At 40.3% G+C, this 18,543-nt stretch overlaps 1 protein-coding gene across 2 annotated transcripts in view; it reads left to right on the plus strand.

Moving 5' to 3' along the window:
- UTP20 (UTP20 small subunit processome component) overlaps positions 1-18,543 on the plus strand; it is an 88,499-nt gene that overhangs the window by 40,210 nt on the left and 29,746 nt on the right. For both annotated transcript variants that reach the window (XM_036019468.1, XM_036019470.1), the window contains exons 26-35: positions 2,354-2,520; positions 4,304-4,512; positions 9,221-9,364; positions 10,037-10,116; positions 12,761-12,978; positions 13,477-13,621; positions 14,681-14,768; positions 16,830-16,973; positions 17,092-17,142; positions 17,251-17,403. In XM_036019468.1, the coding sequence (XP_035875361.1) occupies positions 2,354-2,520; positions 4,304-4,512; positions 9,221-9,364; positions 10,037-10,116; positions 12,761-12,978; positions 13,477-13,621; positions 14,681-14,768; positions 16,830-16,973; positions 17,092-17,142; positions 17,251-17,403 (1,399 nt within the window). The remainder of the gene's footprint in view (positions 1-2,353; positions 2,521-4,303; positions 4,513-9,220; positions 9,365-10,036; positions 10,117-12,760; positions 12,979-13,476; positions 13,622-14,680; positions 14,769-16,829; positions 16,974-17,091; positions 17,143-17,250; positions 17,404-18,543) is intronic.

Raw genomic sequence — 18,543 nt, forward strand, 5'->3', positions numbered from 1 at the left:
AAATTAGGGAAATTTTCTTTCATTATTTTTTCAAATAAGTTTTCAATTTCTTGCTCTTCCTCTTCTCCTTCTGGCATCCCTGTGATTTGGATGTTGGCACATTTGGAGATGCCCCAAAGGCTTCTTACGCTATCCTCATTTTTTTTTTTAATTCTTGTTTTTTCTTTCTGTTCTGGTTGAATGTTTATTTCTTCTCTTTGTTCCAATTCATTGTTTTGAATCCCAGCTTCCTTCCCTTCCCTGTTGGTTCCCTGTGTAGTTTTCTTTATTTCACTTAGTGTAGGCTTCATTTCTTCCCTTATGTTTTTACTGTTGTCAGTTACTTCTCTGAGCATCCTGACCACCAGTGTTTTGAATTCTGCATCTGATAGGTTGACAGTCTCTGTTTCATTTAGTTCTTTTTCTGGGGTTTTGTTCCGTTCTTTCATTTGGGCCACACTTCTTTGTCTTCTCTATTTGGCAGCCTTCCAGTGTTTGTTTCCGTGAATTAGGTAGAGTCCCTTTGACTCCCTGTCTTAGTAGCGTGGCCTGTTGTAGGAAGGACACTTGTAAATTGTGTGGGGTGGAGTCTCAGGTCATCACCAGAGTGGGGCAACCTGCTTCACTGCTTTGTGGCTCTGTGGGGGGGAAGGTTTGAAGAGGGAATGGTGCTACTGCCTGGCTTCTGGAAGTTTGCTCGACACTTGCCCCATTTTTAGTCACTTCACCCACTTCCCATATGTGACTGATGCCCTTCCACCTGCTGCCCTGGTGGTGAATCCCAGAGTGGGTGGGTTTGTGTATCTTCTAAGTCTGTGTGGGCCCTTTAGTCTCAAAAATCTGGCAGTTTCTTCTGCCCTCCCAACCCCCACTGGTTTTTATAGCCAGAGGTAATGGGGATTTATCTTCTCAGTGCTGGAACCCTGGACTCTGCTGTCTGGCCCGGGGCTGGGATCTCTCGCTCCCAAGGTGTCCCTCCAGATTTTCATCCACCACACATGAATGTGACTATGGGACTTTCTGTTCCACTGCCGCCACCATTCTGCACTACACCGCCTCCCCGTCCTTGTGACTCCGCCCCTCCTTCCCATCTGGATGAATGTGACTTCTTTATCTCTTTGGTTGTCAGACTTCCATACTGCTTGATTTTCTGACAGTTCTGGGTGTTATTTGTTTTGAGATCTAGTTGTGATTCTTTGTATGGTTACACAAGGAATTAATGCATGTCTACGTAGTAGGCCTCCATCTTGACAGGAAGTCTTGTTTTGTTTTGTTTTGTTTTTAATGTGCGTATTACCCTCATAGCCTAGAGGAATTAGCTGTGGTGGTGGTTATTCTTGTCTTGCTCCTGGATTTAACAGTAATGCTTAAACAGCTATTGGTGTTAAAGTGTGGTCTGGTCCTTCTTGACTTGGGCTGTCCCTGAGACACTGTCATGAGGTCCACAAGGTTAAAACCTGCTTCATGATGTTATTAATTAAGTCAGTAGGTTTTATCATGTTAGGAAGTAGCTTTCATTATTAGGTTACTTAATATTTCATCTGGAATGGATGATTAATTTTATTAAAATGCCTATTAAGCATGTATTAAAATGATCATATAAACTTTTTCCTATGAGCCATTGACCTATATTAATCTAATAGATTTTACTAATGAGACTTTCTTGCCTTTCTGGGGTAATCCTTATTTGGCTTGCTTTTTGCAGCCCTGGATCCTGTATTTAGAAATACCATGTTTCATGTTCACAGGAAGACTGGTATATGGTTTTATTTTTGTTCCTTAACCCTTTGCAATATCATAGTTATACCATCTTCATAAATGGTGAAGGACCTTTTCTTGGTTTCTCTTTTCTATGAAAGTTTATGGCATGGACATTGTTTTTTCTTGAATGTTCAAAAAATTCTTCTGGAAAACCGTGAGTTCCACTTTTACTCATGATCACTGGCCTATTTAGGTTTTCTTCTTAAGTTGTTTTTTTTTTTAATTATACGTGTGATTTTTTCCCCCAGAAAATTACCCATTTAATTGAAAACTTTATAGTTTCCTTATTTTACTTACAGTTGTATTACTTTATTTCCTTTTAGTCTATATATACTTATTTGCATTCTCTAATTAGACTTACCATTCGCTGGCCTATTTTATTACATTTTTTTCTCCTTTATTATTTCTTTCTTCCTGCTTCCTTGTTTGTGGTTGATGTCGTTTATCTAAATTTCTATGCTAACTATCTAATTTCTGTTTCACTCTTTCTTGTTTTATAGTATATCCATTTAAATCTCTTGAGGTGCTTTGCTTCCTCTTCCAGGAAAACAAAACAACTAGTATTATGCTTTTGGTATAATATGCAAATGAAATAATGTTTTTTGACTTTTAGGATTTTGTACGGCCGAATGAAGAATAAGACCGGGAGTAAAACTCAGGGGAAATCTGCCTCAGGCACCCGCATGGCCATCGTTCTGAGGTTCCTCGCCGGGACCCAACCCGAGGAGATCGAAATATTCTTGGACCTGCTGTTCGAACCCGTGAAGCACTTCAGAAAGGGTGACTGTCCCCCGCCTGACACCTTGAATGTGTGTTGTCTGCTGTAGACTTCCGATGTCCAGGCTGGCTTTCCTGCGCTCTTCTGGGTCTTTCTGACGGGGTTGCTCCCCTCGTCTCGGTGGTGGTCTTTTTCACTGAAATGCTGTTCAGTGTGAACTTTGAGTGATTGGGTGCTGCTCACAGTTGAGCACCCCTGATCAGCACCTGTGTTCGTAAGCCCCAGATTAGAAAATGTGTATTTTTGTTGTGATTGTGCACTTCGGCCACTTGAGAATGGTACTTATCTACATACAATGAATAGGCTTCTCCTTACAAACTTAAAGCGTGCTACAAAATTCATCTTAATTGTCTTGGCATTTTCCATTCACCGAGTCGTTCACTTAGTGAGTAATGCCTTGTTGAGTACACCCTGTGATCTGAAACTCTGTTGAAAATAGAAACCTCAGTATTTATAATATCCTCTCCTGACCTCATAGTCCAAATGAAGTAGGTGTAGTAAGTGTATTCAGTGAGCTGTGATGCTCTGTGGCATGTTCTCTGGCATGCCATGCTAGTAATTCATAACAATAATAATAATAATGGCTAACACTGAATGCTTACTTCCTGCCAGACGATATGATGGGCCCCTTTACGGACAATTCAGTTGAGCCTTAAAACAACCACATGAGGTATCATTACTTTTTTCCCCATTTTACAGATGTAGAAACGGAGGCTTAGAGAGGTTAAGTGCTTCGTCCGTGACTACTCAGCTAGAAAATGGTTGGGATTCAGCCCAGGTCTTTTTGACTACAGAACCTCTAACATAGTTCCATAATTGCTTTGCTTGAAGCCAGCATATATGTATTTGTATGTGTAGGGTAATGTGTTGCATTTGTTTTCTGGTTTTTTTTTTTTCCTATGGTAATGGATCCAACCATTACAAAGGTTTTCACTCGGTGTAAAACTGCCCTGTGAGGGAATTTGGCTCCAATGAATACAAGTTTCTGTTCAGTGTAGTAGCCTCCATTGTAAGAGGGTGCTGTGAATGGCTCTCTTGCTGACGGGCCACTCTAGACCTGTGTGTCAGCGAGCCATGACCCCATACATTTGGTTGGAAGTAAAGCTCAGTCAACAAAAATTCAAGTCTTTTAAGAAAATTATGAATAAATAAAACAACAAAGGATTATTGCTTTATTTATTTCCCAGGGGCTATAAGACAAAACATTTGATTCTTAGCTTTCAAAGAGCTTAAAATGTAGTGAAACATTTTCTATAAAACTACTGTAGTCCGCGTAGTCAGGGAAAGCTGTGAGTGAGAAAAATGCTTGGCAAGTTTCCCGGCGGAATAAAGGACACAGGAACTCAGATTTGCGGGGGAAAGGTAAGCAGCATGAGAGTTGGGCTCAGAGACTCCGTTCTGTTACAGGTTTCTTATTCTTTTTGTATCTCAGCTTCCTCACCTATAGAGTGATAATACAGGGTGGGCAAAAGTAGGTTTATAGTTGTGAGTACATGAAACACAAGAGTTTATTCTTGTATTATTAATTAATTTTTGTATTATTTTCCAAATGAACAAGGGTAAACCTACTTTGCCTCATCCTGTAGTAAAACCTACCATACCTAGACCACTGAATATGTATTTGGTAAGGATCAGGAGAAAAATGACAAAAGTATATTATCATCTATAAAGTGTTACGTAATAAAAAATGCTGTGTTACCGAGGGAAGTTGAAAGGAGGCATAATTATAAATGGTAACAGTAGTACTTCCTTTTACATGACATCTCTGTCCGTCTGTTTCCCTAGGAGAATGCCACTCCGCCGTCATTCGGGCAGTGGAGGACTTGGACTTGTCTCAGGTTCTTCCTTTAGGTCGCCAGCATGGCATCTTGAACAGCCTGGAAGTGGTCCTGAGGAACATCAGTCACCTGATCAGCGCGTACTTACCGAACATTTTGCAGATCCTGCTCTGCATGACGGCAGCCGTGTCGCACATCCTTGATCAGCGGGAGAAGGTGAGCGAGATCCGCTGAACCTGGGCTAACAGGAGTCTGTGTTTTCTTTGGGAGATGGGTTGGGACCTGGATACCTAACGCCTTTCCAGGTTAAATCTTTCTTTTGCAAAGTGTCTTGAAAGCAGTTTTCCACATAAATGAGGATCTCCATTTTTATAAATATTTACGTATAGCCAGAAAATGTGAATTATATCAAGTATATAATTTACAAGGAGGTAAAATAGGGAGTTCTTCTACATACATCTCAGAAATCAAAGTCAGACAGAGTTTCATTTTAAGAGCCTAGAGATGGAGGACATCTTCCGATGCTTGTTTATCCATAACAGTTGGAGAGTGAATAGAAGACTGTTAGCATCCTTCTTGTTATTTTGACAAAGAGTTCCCAGAGCTCTCTTAGAAGTAAATGCTTGATTGCTGTGTAAGTGCAGTGTTTTGAACACAGAAGCAAGGGCAGACCAGACAAGTCAGCTAGCCAGCTGCCAAGAAAGAGGTTTCATGCGATACTGCTCAGAAAGTGTTTTTTGAATCGTATTCAAGACAGCACATTCTGCTGAAATAGGCATGTGGCCAGAGGATACTGTTTGGAGTTTAGAGAAACTTAGTATCTTCATGGGCTAAAGGCTTCTTGGAGAAAATCGGGCTTGGAGTGCAGACCCAAACTCAGGCTTCTGCCATTGAATCTCAGTTCAGGATAAACAGGCACAGCTTTACTGGGGCTGAAATTTATCTCCTTTGTTTTATGGCTGTGCCCGGTGGTGAACTGCCTCTCAGATGTGGTCATGATAACCAAAAGTTGAGAGCCAAAATTGTATGCTGCGTTTGGGGCTATGCATAGATACAAATCTGCTTTAGTCATGAAACAATATTCTGTGATCAGCAAGATCCAGAGGTTTGGAACACACCTTCCATTTTGGTAGGCACGGTTTTGTCTTCCTCGTTCTTTCATTCATTCCTTCAGCAAATATTAATGGAGCCCCCACTATGTGTGAGCCACTGTTGTAAGCACTGGGGATGGAGCAGTGAACAAAGCTTTTGTCCATTTCCTTATTCAGTAAATATCCCACACGGGTCCCAGGCATTGTTCTAGGTTGGGGGAATGAGAAAGTTAAGGACTCAGTATTGTGGGGAGAAAAGTTGTAAATAAATAACTAGAATAATGTCAGTTGGTGGCAAATTCTGAGAAGAAAATAAAATGAGACCCATCTACAGATCTCTGAAGTCATTCTTTATGTAGCTTTCTCCTTCCTGGTACACTTTTCCTTGTGAATTCTGGCTGCCTTGGCCCCACCCCCCAAGCCACATGGCTGTGTCTTCCCATCCTATAGAGAGGGCTGGACTCGGCCTGGGCTCTTTCTTCTCACACTGGTTCCTGAAACTGGCCAGGCAGGATGGTGGGGGATGTGTGGAGCTCACCTCATCTGTGTCTTCTCTGTCGGGGCTTACTGCCATCTGCTGCCTGCTGTCCAGTGTCTGAAAATTATTGTTTCATATGTTTGGTTCGGTTGTTCAGTGTCTGAGAGGGGAGGCTAAACCTGGTCCCCAGCTCCATTTGACTTGGAAGTGGAAAAACCACCAGAAAAGAGCAGGCAAACATTATGTGAGAATTTTCTTTTATGCCTTAAAGTGGGTGACAGTGACTTTATCTCTACATTGATACACTAAATCTGAATGGTTAAAGGTGTTATAAACCCTCTGTAAGCCCTCCAAGTTTATGGTTAACTTCGAAGTTAATCAGTAATATAGCCTTACTCCTGTGTCAACAGTCAGTAACTCAAAGGATCATTTGTGCAATTTCACAGTTCATTAGTCAGCAAGGTGCTAATAAGCTTCCTGAGTGGGGGAGGCAGTTCTCCTATTTCCTTTTTAAATTTTTGGACAAATCTAAAGACTTCTTTGAGGTGCTGTAAAGAATTATTGCATAATAATATGCTACATTTGCGTGTTTGAGTTGTTATACATTTATTTTTTTTTTGATCCTCCAAGGATCAAATGTGTATTGTGAGGGTTGCTTTAGTTTGGTTTTATTTTTTCTGTACATTAAACAATGGAGTAACTTGGAAATGTACATGAACTCGCTCATGTTGGCTATTCCTCTAGAAACTGAAGTTTACAATTGCTCACTTGCAGGGCTTTCTTCCAGCTTATTCAGTAGTTGTTGAGTAGACTGGGCAGCTGGTGCCATGGTTGTAGAAGTGAATAGAACTCAGGGATCCTACCCCACAGAGAGGGGCCTCGGGGGTGCAATTGGGGAAAAGGTTGGGGGTGGTGGTGTCTGATTTGATACCATGCGTGCTAAGATTAGTTTCTCATTTGCTCCAGGGGATCATGATACCAGGTTGTTTTCAAATATCAGTAATAGTTTTTATCTTTTATCAAACATGATACAGCTGATAATGAAAATATTACCAGTAGAATTGAAGCAGCAATGACTTGTAACAGTGTCACCTTCTTATCCTTGCCTGTCATTTCCTCTGTCTTTATACCTTGTATAATGAGACGATTAATCACAAGTACATGGTAGAAACTTGATGGGTGTGTGAAATAAGATTCCTCAAACTTGTATAGTAATGGCATCTTTATTCCTATTCACTTAAATTTAAAATGTGCTCTTTCAGTCCCAGCTGGTGTGGCTCAGTGGACTGAGTGCTGGTCTGCGAACCAAAAGGTTGCAGGTTTGATTCCCAGTCAGAGCACATGCCCGGGTTCAGGGCCCGTTCCCCAGGTGGGGACGTGTGAGAGGCACCCAGTCAGTCGATGGATCTCTCGCACATTGATGTTTCTCTCTCTCTTTCTCCCTCCTTCTCCCCTCTCTCTAAGAAGTAAATAAATAAAATCTTTAAAAAATAAAAATAGTAAAAAATGTATTCTCTCAGATTCAAGCCCTTTTGTTGTTCAGAATATCAGCTTTTCATGCCAAATAACTCCCCTGTTTGTTTTTTCATAGTATCTTGGTCGTAAGACGTGATACTTATTTATTAGAGCATCGGTGTTATCTTCCTAATATGCAGGGTGGTTTTCAGATTTTGATAGAGGTAATTAAACTCATATGTAAAAATAAGTTGCCACTTATAAATCCAGAGTCCACAGTGTATTCATCAAGTGGAAAAACATTTAGGGGTTGAATCTCCCCCATTGTGTTTGGTTTTTACAACATTCTGTGCTTGGGAGAAGCCAACCTGTGAGGCCTTTCTCTCCCTCTGCCTGGCCTGAACCTATGCATCCTCAGAGATCCTGCGGAAACTCTGCCTCTTCTGTAAAGCTTCATTTACCCTTCTCGAATTTATAATTCCTCCCTCTTGGATGTCTTTGGCATTTTCAGTCTCCTACATAATTTAACAAATTTTCCTTCAAAAGATTTTAGGCTGAGGCTGGGACTGTGGCTGTCATAGCATTGGGACCATAGGTGGGGGCTTGATGGGTTGTCCTGCTCGGAGCCCAAACAGGGCGCCTCCATGTTTGGACTCCAGTGACTCCACAGAGGGGGAGGTGCCGGCAGAAGACGCAGTCTCTCTTACAGGAGAAGCCTCTGTCCGTTCAGACATCCCCCCACTCCAGCTTCAGGGCCTCCATGGGAGCAAATGTTGTTTTCTTCCAAATTGTGTTTTTCTTTGAATTACATATTCTGAGATCTTCCCATACCTTCACTTATTTGCCTCGTTTTCTTTTACTGCACAAAGTATTCCATCGTATGGAGAAAGCATGAAACCTTAAGACTAATTTTAACAAGGATAATTAAAAACTCCTAGTTTTAATAGAGGTAAAAATAATAATAATACAAATGTGAAAGTAAAAAGGGCTCTGACCGGTGTGGCTCCATTGGTTGGGTGTAGTCCTGCGAAGCAGAAGGTCGCTAGTTCGGTTCCTGGTCAGTCGCATACCTGGGCTGCAGGCTTGGTTCCTGGTTGGGGCGCATTCAAGAGGCAGCTGGTCAGTGCTCCTCACACCAGTGTTTCTTTCCCTCCTCCCTCCCTCCGTTCCGCTCACTCTAAACATAAATACATTTTTTTTTTAAGGAATGTGACTCTTATTGGAAATGAAGGCTTTTCCTTTCATTTAAGGCTTTGTGATGGCAAAAAAAAATTTTTTTTTGGTTGAATGTTCCGTTCATAGGAAGAAATCAGGATTTAAAAAAATATTTTATTTATCTTTAAAGAGAGAGGAAGGGGGAGAGAGGGAGAGAAACATGGATGTGTGAGAGATACATCGATCGGTTGCCTCTCTCACGCCTCCAACTGGGGACCTGGCCTGCAACCCAGGCATGTGCCCTGACGGAATCGAACAGACAACCTTTAGGTTCACAGGCTGGCACACAATCCACTGAGCCACACCAGCCAGGGCAGAAATCAGGGTTTCATTTGAGACAATTATTTCAATAGAAAAGTAAAACAATGTGGAAACAAAACAGTTGTTTCAGTTGTGGGGGTTTTTCTCTTTGTGATACTCTAGTATGATTTTACTGGGTAGTGATAATGGAGCACATCTCTCCATTGGATTCTTTAGGTCTCTGTTTCCCCATCTTGTTCAATGAAAAAACCAGTATGACTTGCTTAGTTGACCTTTCCTTGTGAACCAGAACCAAAGTCAACAGACTTAATAGCAAGATTTCCAGTTTGTTTGTTAGCTGTCTGAGCAAGGGCACTTCCCTGAGAAGTCAAGAATTCAAGTGATGTCTACCACATTTTTTTAAGAGAAGAACTTTGTTTTACAGATACAGCTGAGGTTTATCAACCCACTGAAAAATTTAAGGCGTCTTGGAATCAAAATGGTAACTGATATCTTTTTGGATTGGGAGTCCTATCAGTTCAGAACAGAAGAAATCGATGCCGTGTTTCATGGTGCAGTTTGGCCCCAGGTAAATCTTGATTTCTGCATTCCGCCTGGATACCTTTGCTTCTTCCCTTGTCATTACTGTACTGGCATGGTCCAAACCCAGACGCGAATGCCTGTCCTGGTCTTTTCTTTTACATCAAGGCTACCACCTAAAGCTCAAGAGCTAGTTTCTGCAATCCATGGCATTTATTCTTAAGGCTAATTTGAATATGATTGTGTCTCTTAAGCAAATATTACATAACTTTTTAGCATCTCACATGATGTGTCTCTAGATTTTAACAAGCATGAGGGAAAATACACATATTTTTGTTACACGTTCCCTTGTTTGATTCTCTGGTTGTAACCACTTGGTATAGCTAAGATTGGTTGTAGCAAAGCTGACTGTAGCAGAGCCTTAACTTTAGGAGAGATTTCTAGCTGCTTGAGCCCGTCATCTCTGAGCAGTTGAAGCCTAAACTGCCTGCTCCCTCAAGCGTCAAGCATTTGCACACGCTGCTTTGCAGTTTTTCCCGGGCACGTGTTATTTTGGATTACCTGCGTTTTCCTCAGTCTGTGCTTTAACCGTTCATCTCTGTGCCTTGGCTCTTCCATCCTCTGGTGCAGCTTCTGTGCTCAGTCAGGCCTTTCAGTTGTTATAGTCCTGTAGTTCCGTATATGTTTTTATCTTACATTCTGTTTTTATTTTGTGTCCTAGATCAGCAGGCTTGGATCTGAGAGTCAATACTCCCCTACTCCTCTGCTGAAACTAATAAGTGTCTGGAGCAGAAATGCAAGGTATGGCCTTTCCCCCCTTTCAGAAGGGCAGATTACGTTAGTCAGGGTCACTAATAATGTAACTTACGGTCTTTCCACGCAGTGAACTACTGAAGGTATGGTTAAAGGGAATAAGGCAACTGAATCTCAAAATACATGGTTTAAAGCAAAACACTGCTGCTGACCAATATGTATAGTGTAGTTCCCGAAAACGCTTGTACACGTATGCAGGTCGGGAATGCAGCAGAAAACATCTAGGACACATGGGAGGCTGTCATGATACTGCAGCCCGTGCAGGTTTGGGAGCCAGAGTGGGGGCGGGGCCTCTGCATGACGTGTCTTTGAGCGTTTGTGTTATTTATGATTCTAAAAAGGAAAAAAAATAGATAAAATAACATTTTGCAATTTAATGTAAAGTTAGAAAGCATTTTTTATCAAAACTTAAACATGCTTCCTATTTTTACAGTTTCATTAAACCTTAAAAATCAGAAGTACTATAATTGATAGGGATCTTCTTCCATTGGTTAATAATTGGATCAGCAGTTTGATTTGGCCTGGCAAGTGGAAAATCAGAATGTGAAACACAGCAGATAGTGAAATCAGCACATAAATATTACCGTTTTCTGTGTGCTTGCTTAGAAATAAAAGCTGGTTTGTAATTGGCATTCTTTGTCCTTTTCCCAGTTCCCATTTAAAGTCAGAAAAATTTCACAGGCTTTTTAGATGTTTCTGCATGTCTTCTATTTTTGTAAAGTCCCATTGAACCATACATACCGTTGTCATGCAGGATGTTCGTTTATGACAAAGGCTGTGTACAGAGCCTGTATCTGCTGATGGTTCAGAGATGCTGTGTTCACTGGCCTGCAAACCAAAGGGTCACTGGTTCAATTCCCAGAGATGCTGTGTTACAGACCAAATACATGTTTACTGAGAAGTGTGGGAACTTCTCAATCAAGGAGAATCCCATAAGACTATCTACTAATTCCTCCAAAGAAACCTTACAGGAAAGAAGGGGCTAGAAAGAAGTATTCAAAGTCATGAAAGGCAAAGGCCTACATCCAAGATCACTCTATCCAGCAAAGCTTTCATTTAGAATGGAAGGGCAGATAAAGTGCTTCTCAGATAAGGTCAAGTTAAAGGAGTTCATCATCACCAACCATACCATTATTATATGAAATGTTAAAGGGGCTTATCTAAGAAAAAAAAGATGATCAGAAACTACGAACAGTAAAATGACAACAAACTCATAACTGTCAACAACCAAAATAAAAAAATAAAAGCAAGCTAAGCAAACAACTAGAGCAGGAACAGAATCACAGAAATAAAGATCACATGGAGAGTTATCAGTGGGGAGGGAGAAGGGGAGAATGGGGAAAAGGTGCAGGGAATAAGAAGCATAAATAGTAGGTACAAAATAGACAGGGGGAGGTTAAGAATAGTATGGGAAATGGAGAAGCCAAAGAACTTATGTGTACGACCCATGAGCATGAACTAAATGGGGGGAATGCTGGTAGAAGAGGAGAATAAAGGGGAGAAAAAATGGGACAACTGTAATAGTGTAATCAATAAAATATACTAAAAAATAAAATAAAACTTTGAAAAAAAAGAAAGCAGTTCTGTTACCTTTTCTGCTTGAAAAAAAATTAAGACAACTGTACGTAATGGTTAAGAGTAGTCGCTGAAGCCACACAAACCTAGGTCCAAGACCTAGCACCACTGTGTTTTCTGGCAAAGTTGGCTTTTCTGAGCCTCAGTTTTACCACCTGTAAAATGGAAAGAATATGGAAAGTGTCTTCGTTGGTGCCTGTCCATACTATGCCCAGTATCTGTTGGACAAAAATGTTTGAAGAATATCTCTTAGAACTTTTCTATCAGTGTGTTAAAGTGCCTGAGCTCTTTTTCCAGTAATGATGAATTTTTCAGGTTGACCTTCCTACTAGTAGCGTTGCGTCTCTAACTGCAAAACAACTGCTGATTGGCTCTTGGCTGGAACGCCTTTGTGCTTTCTGCCCAGTCTATGGGCCAGGGTGCACTCGTCCTTTGTGAGTCTTTCCGTATTGGGGATGGACTCATTCACCTCCCCCGACAGATCTCTGAACAGTGCATATCCTGACACAGCAAATGTTTCTTTTGGTCTCTGCCCCTAATTCCCATGTTGTAGTACATTACATTTGTGTGAGTGTACAAATATAAGTGTACAAATAAAAGTGTACAAATATAAGTGTACAAATAAAAAAATGTAAGCCTTCACATTCTAGAAGGCTTACAATGGAAAATATGGCCTGTCTTCAATATCTTTGTTTTATAAAGGGCTTGACTTGGAGATTTGTGGTTCAAATCTCAACTCTACCACTTATTAGCTCAATGGCTTTGGACAAGTCTTTTTCCTCATCTGGAATGTAGAGATAATGATACTACCCCAGAGATCTGATGAGGATTAGATGAGAAAAGTACATAAAGTGCCTAAGTATATATGTTTGTAAGGTGCCTACAATAACTATCCCTCAAATTTTAGATTTTACAGTAATATCCCTTTTGAGTGAGTATCTATTAATGTTCACAAACACATCTATTTGTTAAACTCAATATAAAGATTCATGTGGAGGATGTTTTTAGAAATAAGTACTGAGAAATAAGGTGACGATTTCAGTCTTTTTTCTTGCAGATACTTCCCTTTGCTGGCGAAACAGAAACCTGGGCACCCAGAATGTGATATCCTGCTCAATGTTTTTGCGATTCTCTCAGCAAAGAATCTCTCCGAAGCCACAGCCAGTATTGTGATGGACATAGCCGATGACCTTCTCTCCCTGCCAGACTTTGAGCCCATGGACACAGTCTCGAGCCTGCCCGTGACGGGATGCGTGTGCCCAGAAAGTGCAGATGGTACGTGTGCCGCACAAAGCGGATGATTCCTAGACTTTGGAGGTAGCGTTTTCCCTCAGGAAGGAAAATTTGACTCTTTGAATAACTTATGCTACTAAGTTTCTTTCCTCTAACAATTTACACAAACTGAGTTGTCTTTGCCGTGGTCGAAATTCAGGTTACTTAGGCTCCAGAAAGATCAGCTGTCCTCCAGGCCATCATCAGATGCTTCCCGCTGCCAGGTCTGAGTCCTTCCCGCCGTGTCGTCCTGCGGCTCTCCCACCGCTGCCAGAAATGGTTTAAATAACGCCTCAGAGTGTCTTATACACATTTGTCGTTTAGCCAGCGATGCAGCTGCTTATTCTAAGAAAAAAGTTACTTAGTCTTTAGAGTTGAAGTTTATTAAATTTTCACAGTAGTTGAGTGCCTTTCCTTGTCTGTCATTATGAAGATATCGTTCAGTTATCTTCTAAGAGAATAGTTAATTAAAACCAAAACATTTGTCACTGTGTATTTCAGAGTATATCACAGTAGGAGGACGATTAATTCTACCTCATGTACCTGCAATTCTCCAGTATCTCAGCAAAACTACAATAAGTGCAGAGAAAGTAAAGAAGAAAAAGAACAGGACACAAGTCAGTAAGGAACTTGGCATTCTTTCCAAGTAAGTGATACATGTCCTTAAAAGATAACATTACCATCCATGGTTTTATTTTAAGTTAGTGTAGAGTTTTGTTTCTCTGCTGGAGTCTTAATTAGAAATCCATCTGCCTTCATTTAACTAAAAAAAGAGAATGGACTGCAAAGTTCTAAAGTAGACTAATAGATCTGCTTAATTTACCTTTGCGTGTTCGGTTAAAATTTTGAGTTACATGAAAGAACAGTTCTGTTTCAAGTAGATCTCACAAGGGTCTTTTACGATTCTCTTTGGCAATAGACCTAATAGTATATATAATTATGATTTCTATAAAGCGCAAGGTTGGTAAACCTGAGTACAAAAATATGATTGTACCTTAAGCTGTAATTGTTTTAGGACTTAGCTGTTAAGAGTTTATTTTATTTTTTTGTTACTCTCAACAACAATAAAATATGTTAGAATCTTCCAGAAACTTCTTTTAAATATTTTATTTATACTACTGTATTTCAAAGTTCCGCAGAGAGTGGGAACCACACTAAACACACTCATTAAGTTTTATCACAGGCCATGGTGGTGCAAAGATGATGACAGATTGGGCACTGGAAAGACCAGTGTTGGAAAGACCTGCTCCGCCGCCGCCCTGCTGGGTGACTCCACCTCTCTGGGTCTCGGCTTTCTCTGGGGAAAGTGGAGCTCAGAAACCCTTCCTTGTAGAGCTGTGGTGGGAATTACATTGTACTGCTTTACATATTCTTAAACAAATCTTGGCATTTAAAAGTTACTTCCTTGAACTAAGAAATGACTAATTGCCAGAAAAGCTCTGACCTTTACCCTAACCCACCTACACAGTCAGATGTTACAAAAGCAACAGAATAGCAGCCTGAGCCTACAGCTGGAGAGAAGGAGTGACGCTCGCTCACTACCACTACCGAGTGAAACTTTTTATACACGCACACACACACACACACTCTTGCGTCGCCTATGCCTTTCTTTCCTCCCTGATGTTTGTCTACAAAAAGTAACTCCTTAGAGAAACACTCCTAGTTTGTGTACTTTTATTACCTACCGGTTTTTTTCCTTCTCCAGGATCAGCAAACTAATGAAAGACAAAGAACAGAGTTCTCTGCTCATTACACTCCTGCTTCCTTTCCTCCACCGTGGCAATGTCCCTCAGGTATAAACGTGCAGGGCGTGGACTGTGTCTGTGAAGTGGCACTTCATTAGGTTTATTTGTGAACAGTGATTTTATCGGTTAGGTTCTACGATGTGTTTATCTCAAAGTATTTGTGAAAAGACTTTAAATAGAAATATAAAACTGAGAATAGAAGAGAAAAATTGGGACGGAGTCGGGAATGCAGGCAGGCAGGAACATGGAGACATCACCATCTACCGTAACGGTAAAATTGTTAGCCCATTGTTTTCCTCTGTTTAGCTTCTCATCCATTTCAGGATTTTGTTTTTCCTGTCTGACTTCTTAGAGTAACAAATCTGGAACCTAAGAAGTGCATTGTGTCATCTTAAACATGGATCACAGTGGCAAAGCTGAATGAAAAGTCAGGCTATTCTAGTATTTAGATACAGCTAAGAGCTTCTGACATGATTTTTTTTAAAGATTATATTTATTTATTTTTAGAGTGGGAAGGGAGGGAGATAGAGAGAGAGAAACATCAATGTGCGGTTGCTGGGGGTTATAGCCTGCAACCCAGGCATGTACCCTGACTGGGAATCGAACCTGCGACACTGGTTCATAGCCCGCGCTCAATCCACTGAGCTATGCCAGCCAGATTCTGATGTGATTTTTAAACCCTAGTTCAGACTTGATTCAAAGAGTCTCCCTGTGGCCTGCACTCATCTGTGAGGCCTCAGTAGTGACACGGAACATCCGTTATGGCATCGTCATTCAGTGCAGGAGACCACAGGTCTGGAGACAATCTGAGGCCTGTATTTTTCTTTAGCAAGCTCATTTTTCTTGGCTCTTTTTTTGCTTTACAGTAGAAGAAAGTTTGTTTTAAAACCATGCTTATTTTCTATTAGAATTAAAGGAAGAAATTGTTAATGGACATTATTGTGGGTTTTATGTTAAAATGTCTAAGAACTCTTAAAAGGCTATGGAATAACTTTCCAATAACTAGTTTTACTTCTTATTCCTAATTATTTTTTAAATTTAATCTTTATTGATTTTTTCCAATACCATTTACTCCCCTTACCCCCCTCCCCCAGCAGTGGCCACCCTGTTGTCCATGTCCATAAGTCCCTTTTCCTTTTTGCTCAGTCCTTCCACCCCCAACCTCCCTGCCCCCCACCAGCTGTCATCTGCCCTCCCTCCATCTGTGTATGGGTCTGTCTCTGTTTTTGCTTGTTAGTTCAGTTTGTTCATTAGATTCCATATGTGAGTGAAATTATATCATGTTTGTCTTCCTCTTACTGGCTCATTTCACTTAGCATAATGTTCTCCGGTTCCATCTATACTGTCGTAAAGGGTAAAAATTTTTTTATGGCCAAATAGTATTCCATTGTGTAAATATCCTATTGTTATTTTATCCTCTCATTTATTGATGACTAAATGGATACTTGGACTGCTTCCATATCTTGGCAATTGTTAATAATGCCGCCATGACCATAGGGGTGCTTATGTTCTCTTGAATTAGTGTTTTAGGTTCCTTCAGATATAGTCCCAGAAGTGGAATTGCTGGGTCAAAAGACAGATTCATTTTTAAGTTTTTGAGGTATCTCCATACTGCTCTCCACAGTGGCTGCACCAGTCTGCACACCCACCAACAGTACATGAGGGTTCCCCTTTCTCCACATCCTCGCCAGCACTTGTTGTTTGTTGATTTATTGATGATAGCCGTTCTGACAGGTGTGAGGTGGTATCTCATTGTGGTTATAACTTGCATTTTTCTGATGATTAGTGACGTTGAGCATCTTTTCATATGTCTGCTGGCCATCTGTATGTCCTTTTTGAGAAGTGTCTGTTCAGGTCCTTTACGCATGTTTTAATTGGGTTGTTTGTTTTTTTGGTGTTGAGTTTTGTAAGTACTTTATAAATTTGGGTACTAACCCCTTATCAGATATATAGGCAAATATGTTCTCCCTTTCTGTGGGTCTTTTTATTTTGATTGTTTCCTTTGCTGTGCACGTAATTATTTCTTTTCTGTGCTGTAATGTATTAAAGCCAAGTTGACCAGTTTTATAAATTACTGAAATATAATTTTTCTTAATATTCCTTCTTAAGGATACAGAGGTGGATATTCTGGTGACAATACAAAACCTGTTAAAACATTGTCTGGAGCCTACAAGCTTCCTTAAGCCTCTAGCGAAACTCTTCTCAGTTATTAAGAACAAGCTGTCAAGACAATTGCTTTGCACAATTTTCCAGGTCTGTGATATTCGTTTTTACCCTGAATCACCTCTGTGAGTGGGAGCAGGGAATTGACAGGAGGTGGGCAGAAAAGTTAAGGTTTTATTCACTAATACACTGTTTCCCTTCCTTTTAGACTCTTTCTGATTTCGAGAGTGGGTTAAAATATATCACTGATGTTGTCAAGGTAAGAAAGAAAATCTTATTTCACTTCTGTTTCAATAATGCTATCAATTTTGTTTACTTAAGGTTTATACGCCTTCACTTAATATGGTTTCAATGGCATTTCTCGTAGCTCAATGCCTTTGATCAAAGACACCTTGATGACATCAACTTCGATGCCCGCTTCTCAGCGTTCCAGACCATCACTGCCTACGTCAAAGAGATGCAGACTGTGGATGTTAACTACCTCATTCCAGTGATGCACAATTGTTTCTATAATCTGGAGGTAGGCGTTTATAGCTAAACTTTGTGAGTTGTCTTTTTTTTTAGTGTTTTGATAATACAACTACATGATCTAATTTCTTAATCTGTGTTTTGAGGAGGACAAGGGTTTTTTAATATAAAATTTATTTTAATTGCAGAATATTCCTGATTGTTATTTGCATGATTTGAAAGACTGAGATTTTGAATGAAATATATGGAAGTCAGAAAGCTGTGTATTAGAATAGAGGAATCCATAGAGGCAGAAATTAAATTAGGGGTTACCAGTGGCTCCAGGGGGAGGGCAGGATGGGGAGTGACTGCTTATTGGTACAGAGTTTCTGTGGAGGATGACGAAAATGTTCTGAAGTTATCCCTGCTGGTGTAGCTCAGTTGGTTGGAGCATCATCCAGTAACTGAAAGGTTGCAGGTTCAACTCCTGGTCAGGACATATACCTAGGTTGCAGGTTCAGTCCCTGATCCAGGTGCCTATGGAAGGCAACCAAATTGATGCTTCTCTCTCACAGTGATGTTTCTCTCTTCCTTCCTCTCTCCCTAAAAAGCAATGAAAAAAAAATGTCCTCAGGTGAGGATAAAAAAATGTTCTGAGTTTAGATAGGGGTGATGGTTGCAGCACCTTCTGAATATACTAAAAATTGCTGAATTGTACCTGTTAAAAGGGTAAATTTTATGATGTGTCAGTTATATCTCAATTTTTCAAAGTTACGTAGCTAAGTATTTGACAGTTTTCTCTCTCATATTGATATAATAGAAATAAAAGGAGATGAGACTGTATAAAGTACCATGTTGCTAAACTGAACTGAGACCCCAAACCAGGGAAAATGAAATCCTTAATTAATAGTTAATCATATAATGGCACCAGTAATTTCTTTGTGGTATTTTATGGTTATTCATTTGATATTAAGGATTATCTGATACATGAAAAAGTAATCTCACCATTTGGGTCTCATTCTCTATATATCATATCCAGTTTTAACACAAGGAATTCTTTGTTTATTTGTGTGTTTTTGTTTTTGTTTTTGTTTTCAAAAGGGGGGGTTCTTTTTTTTTGTTTGTTTTCTCCAACACACGGAATTCTAAATTGCTTCCTGTTTGGCAGACTTAGAACTACTTCCCCTGTACTCGCTGCCTGCATTTTCAAACC

Source organism: Phyllostomus discolor, chromosome 2 (assembly GCF_004126475.2).
Source record: "Phyllostomus discolor isolate MPI-MPIP mPhyDis1 chromosome 2, mPhyDis1.pri.v3, whole genome shotgun sequence".
NCBI classification, from domain to species: Eukaryota; Metazoa; Chordata; class Mammalia; order Chiroptera; family Phyllostomidae; genus Phyllostomus; species Phyllostomus discolor.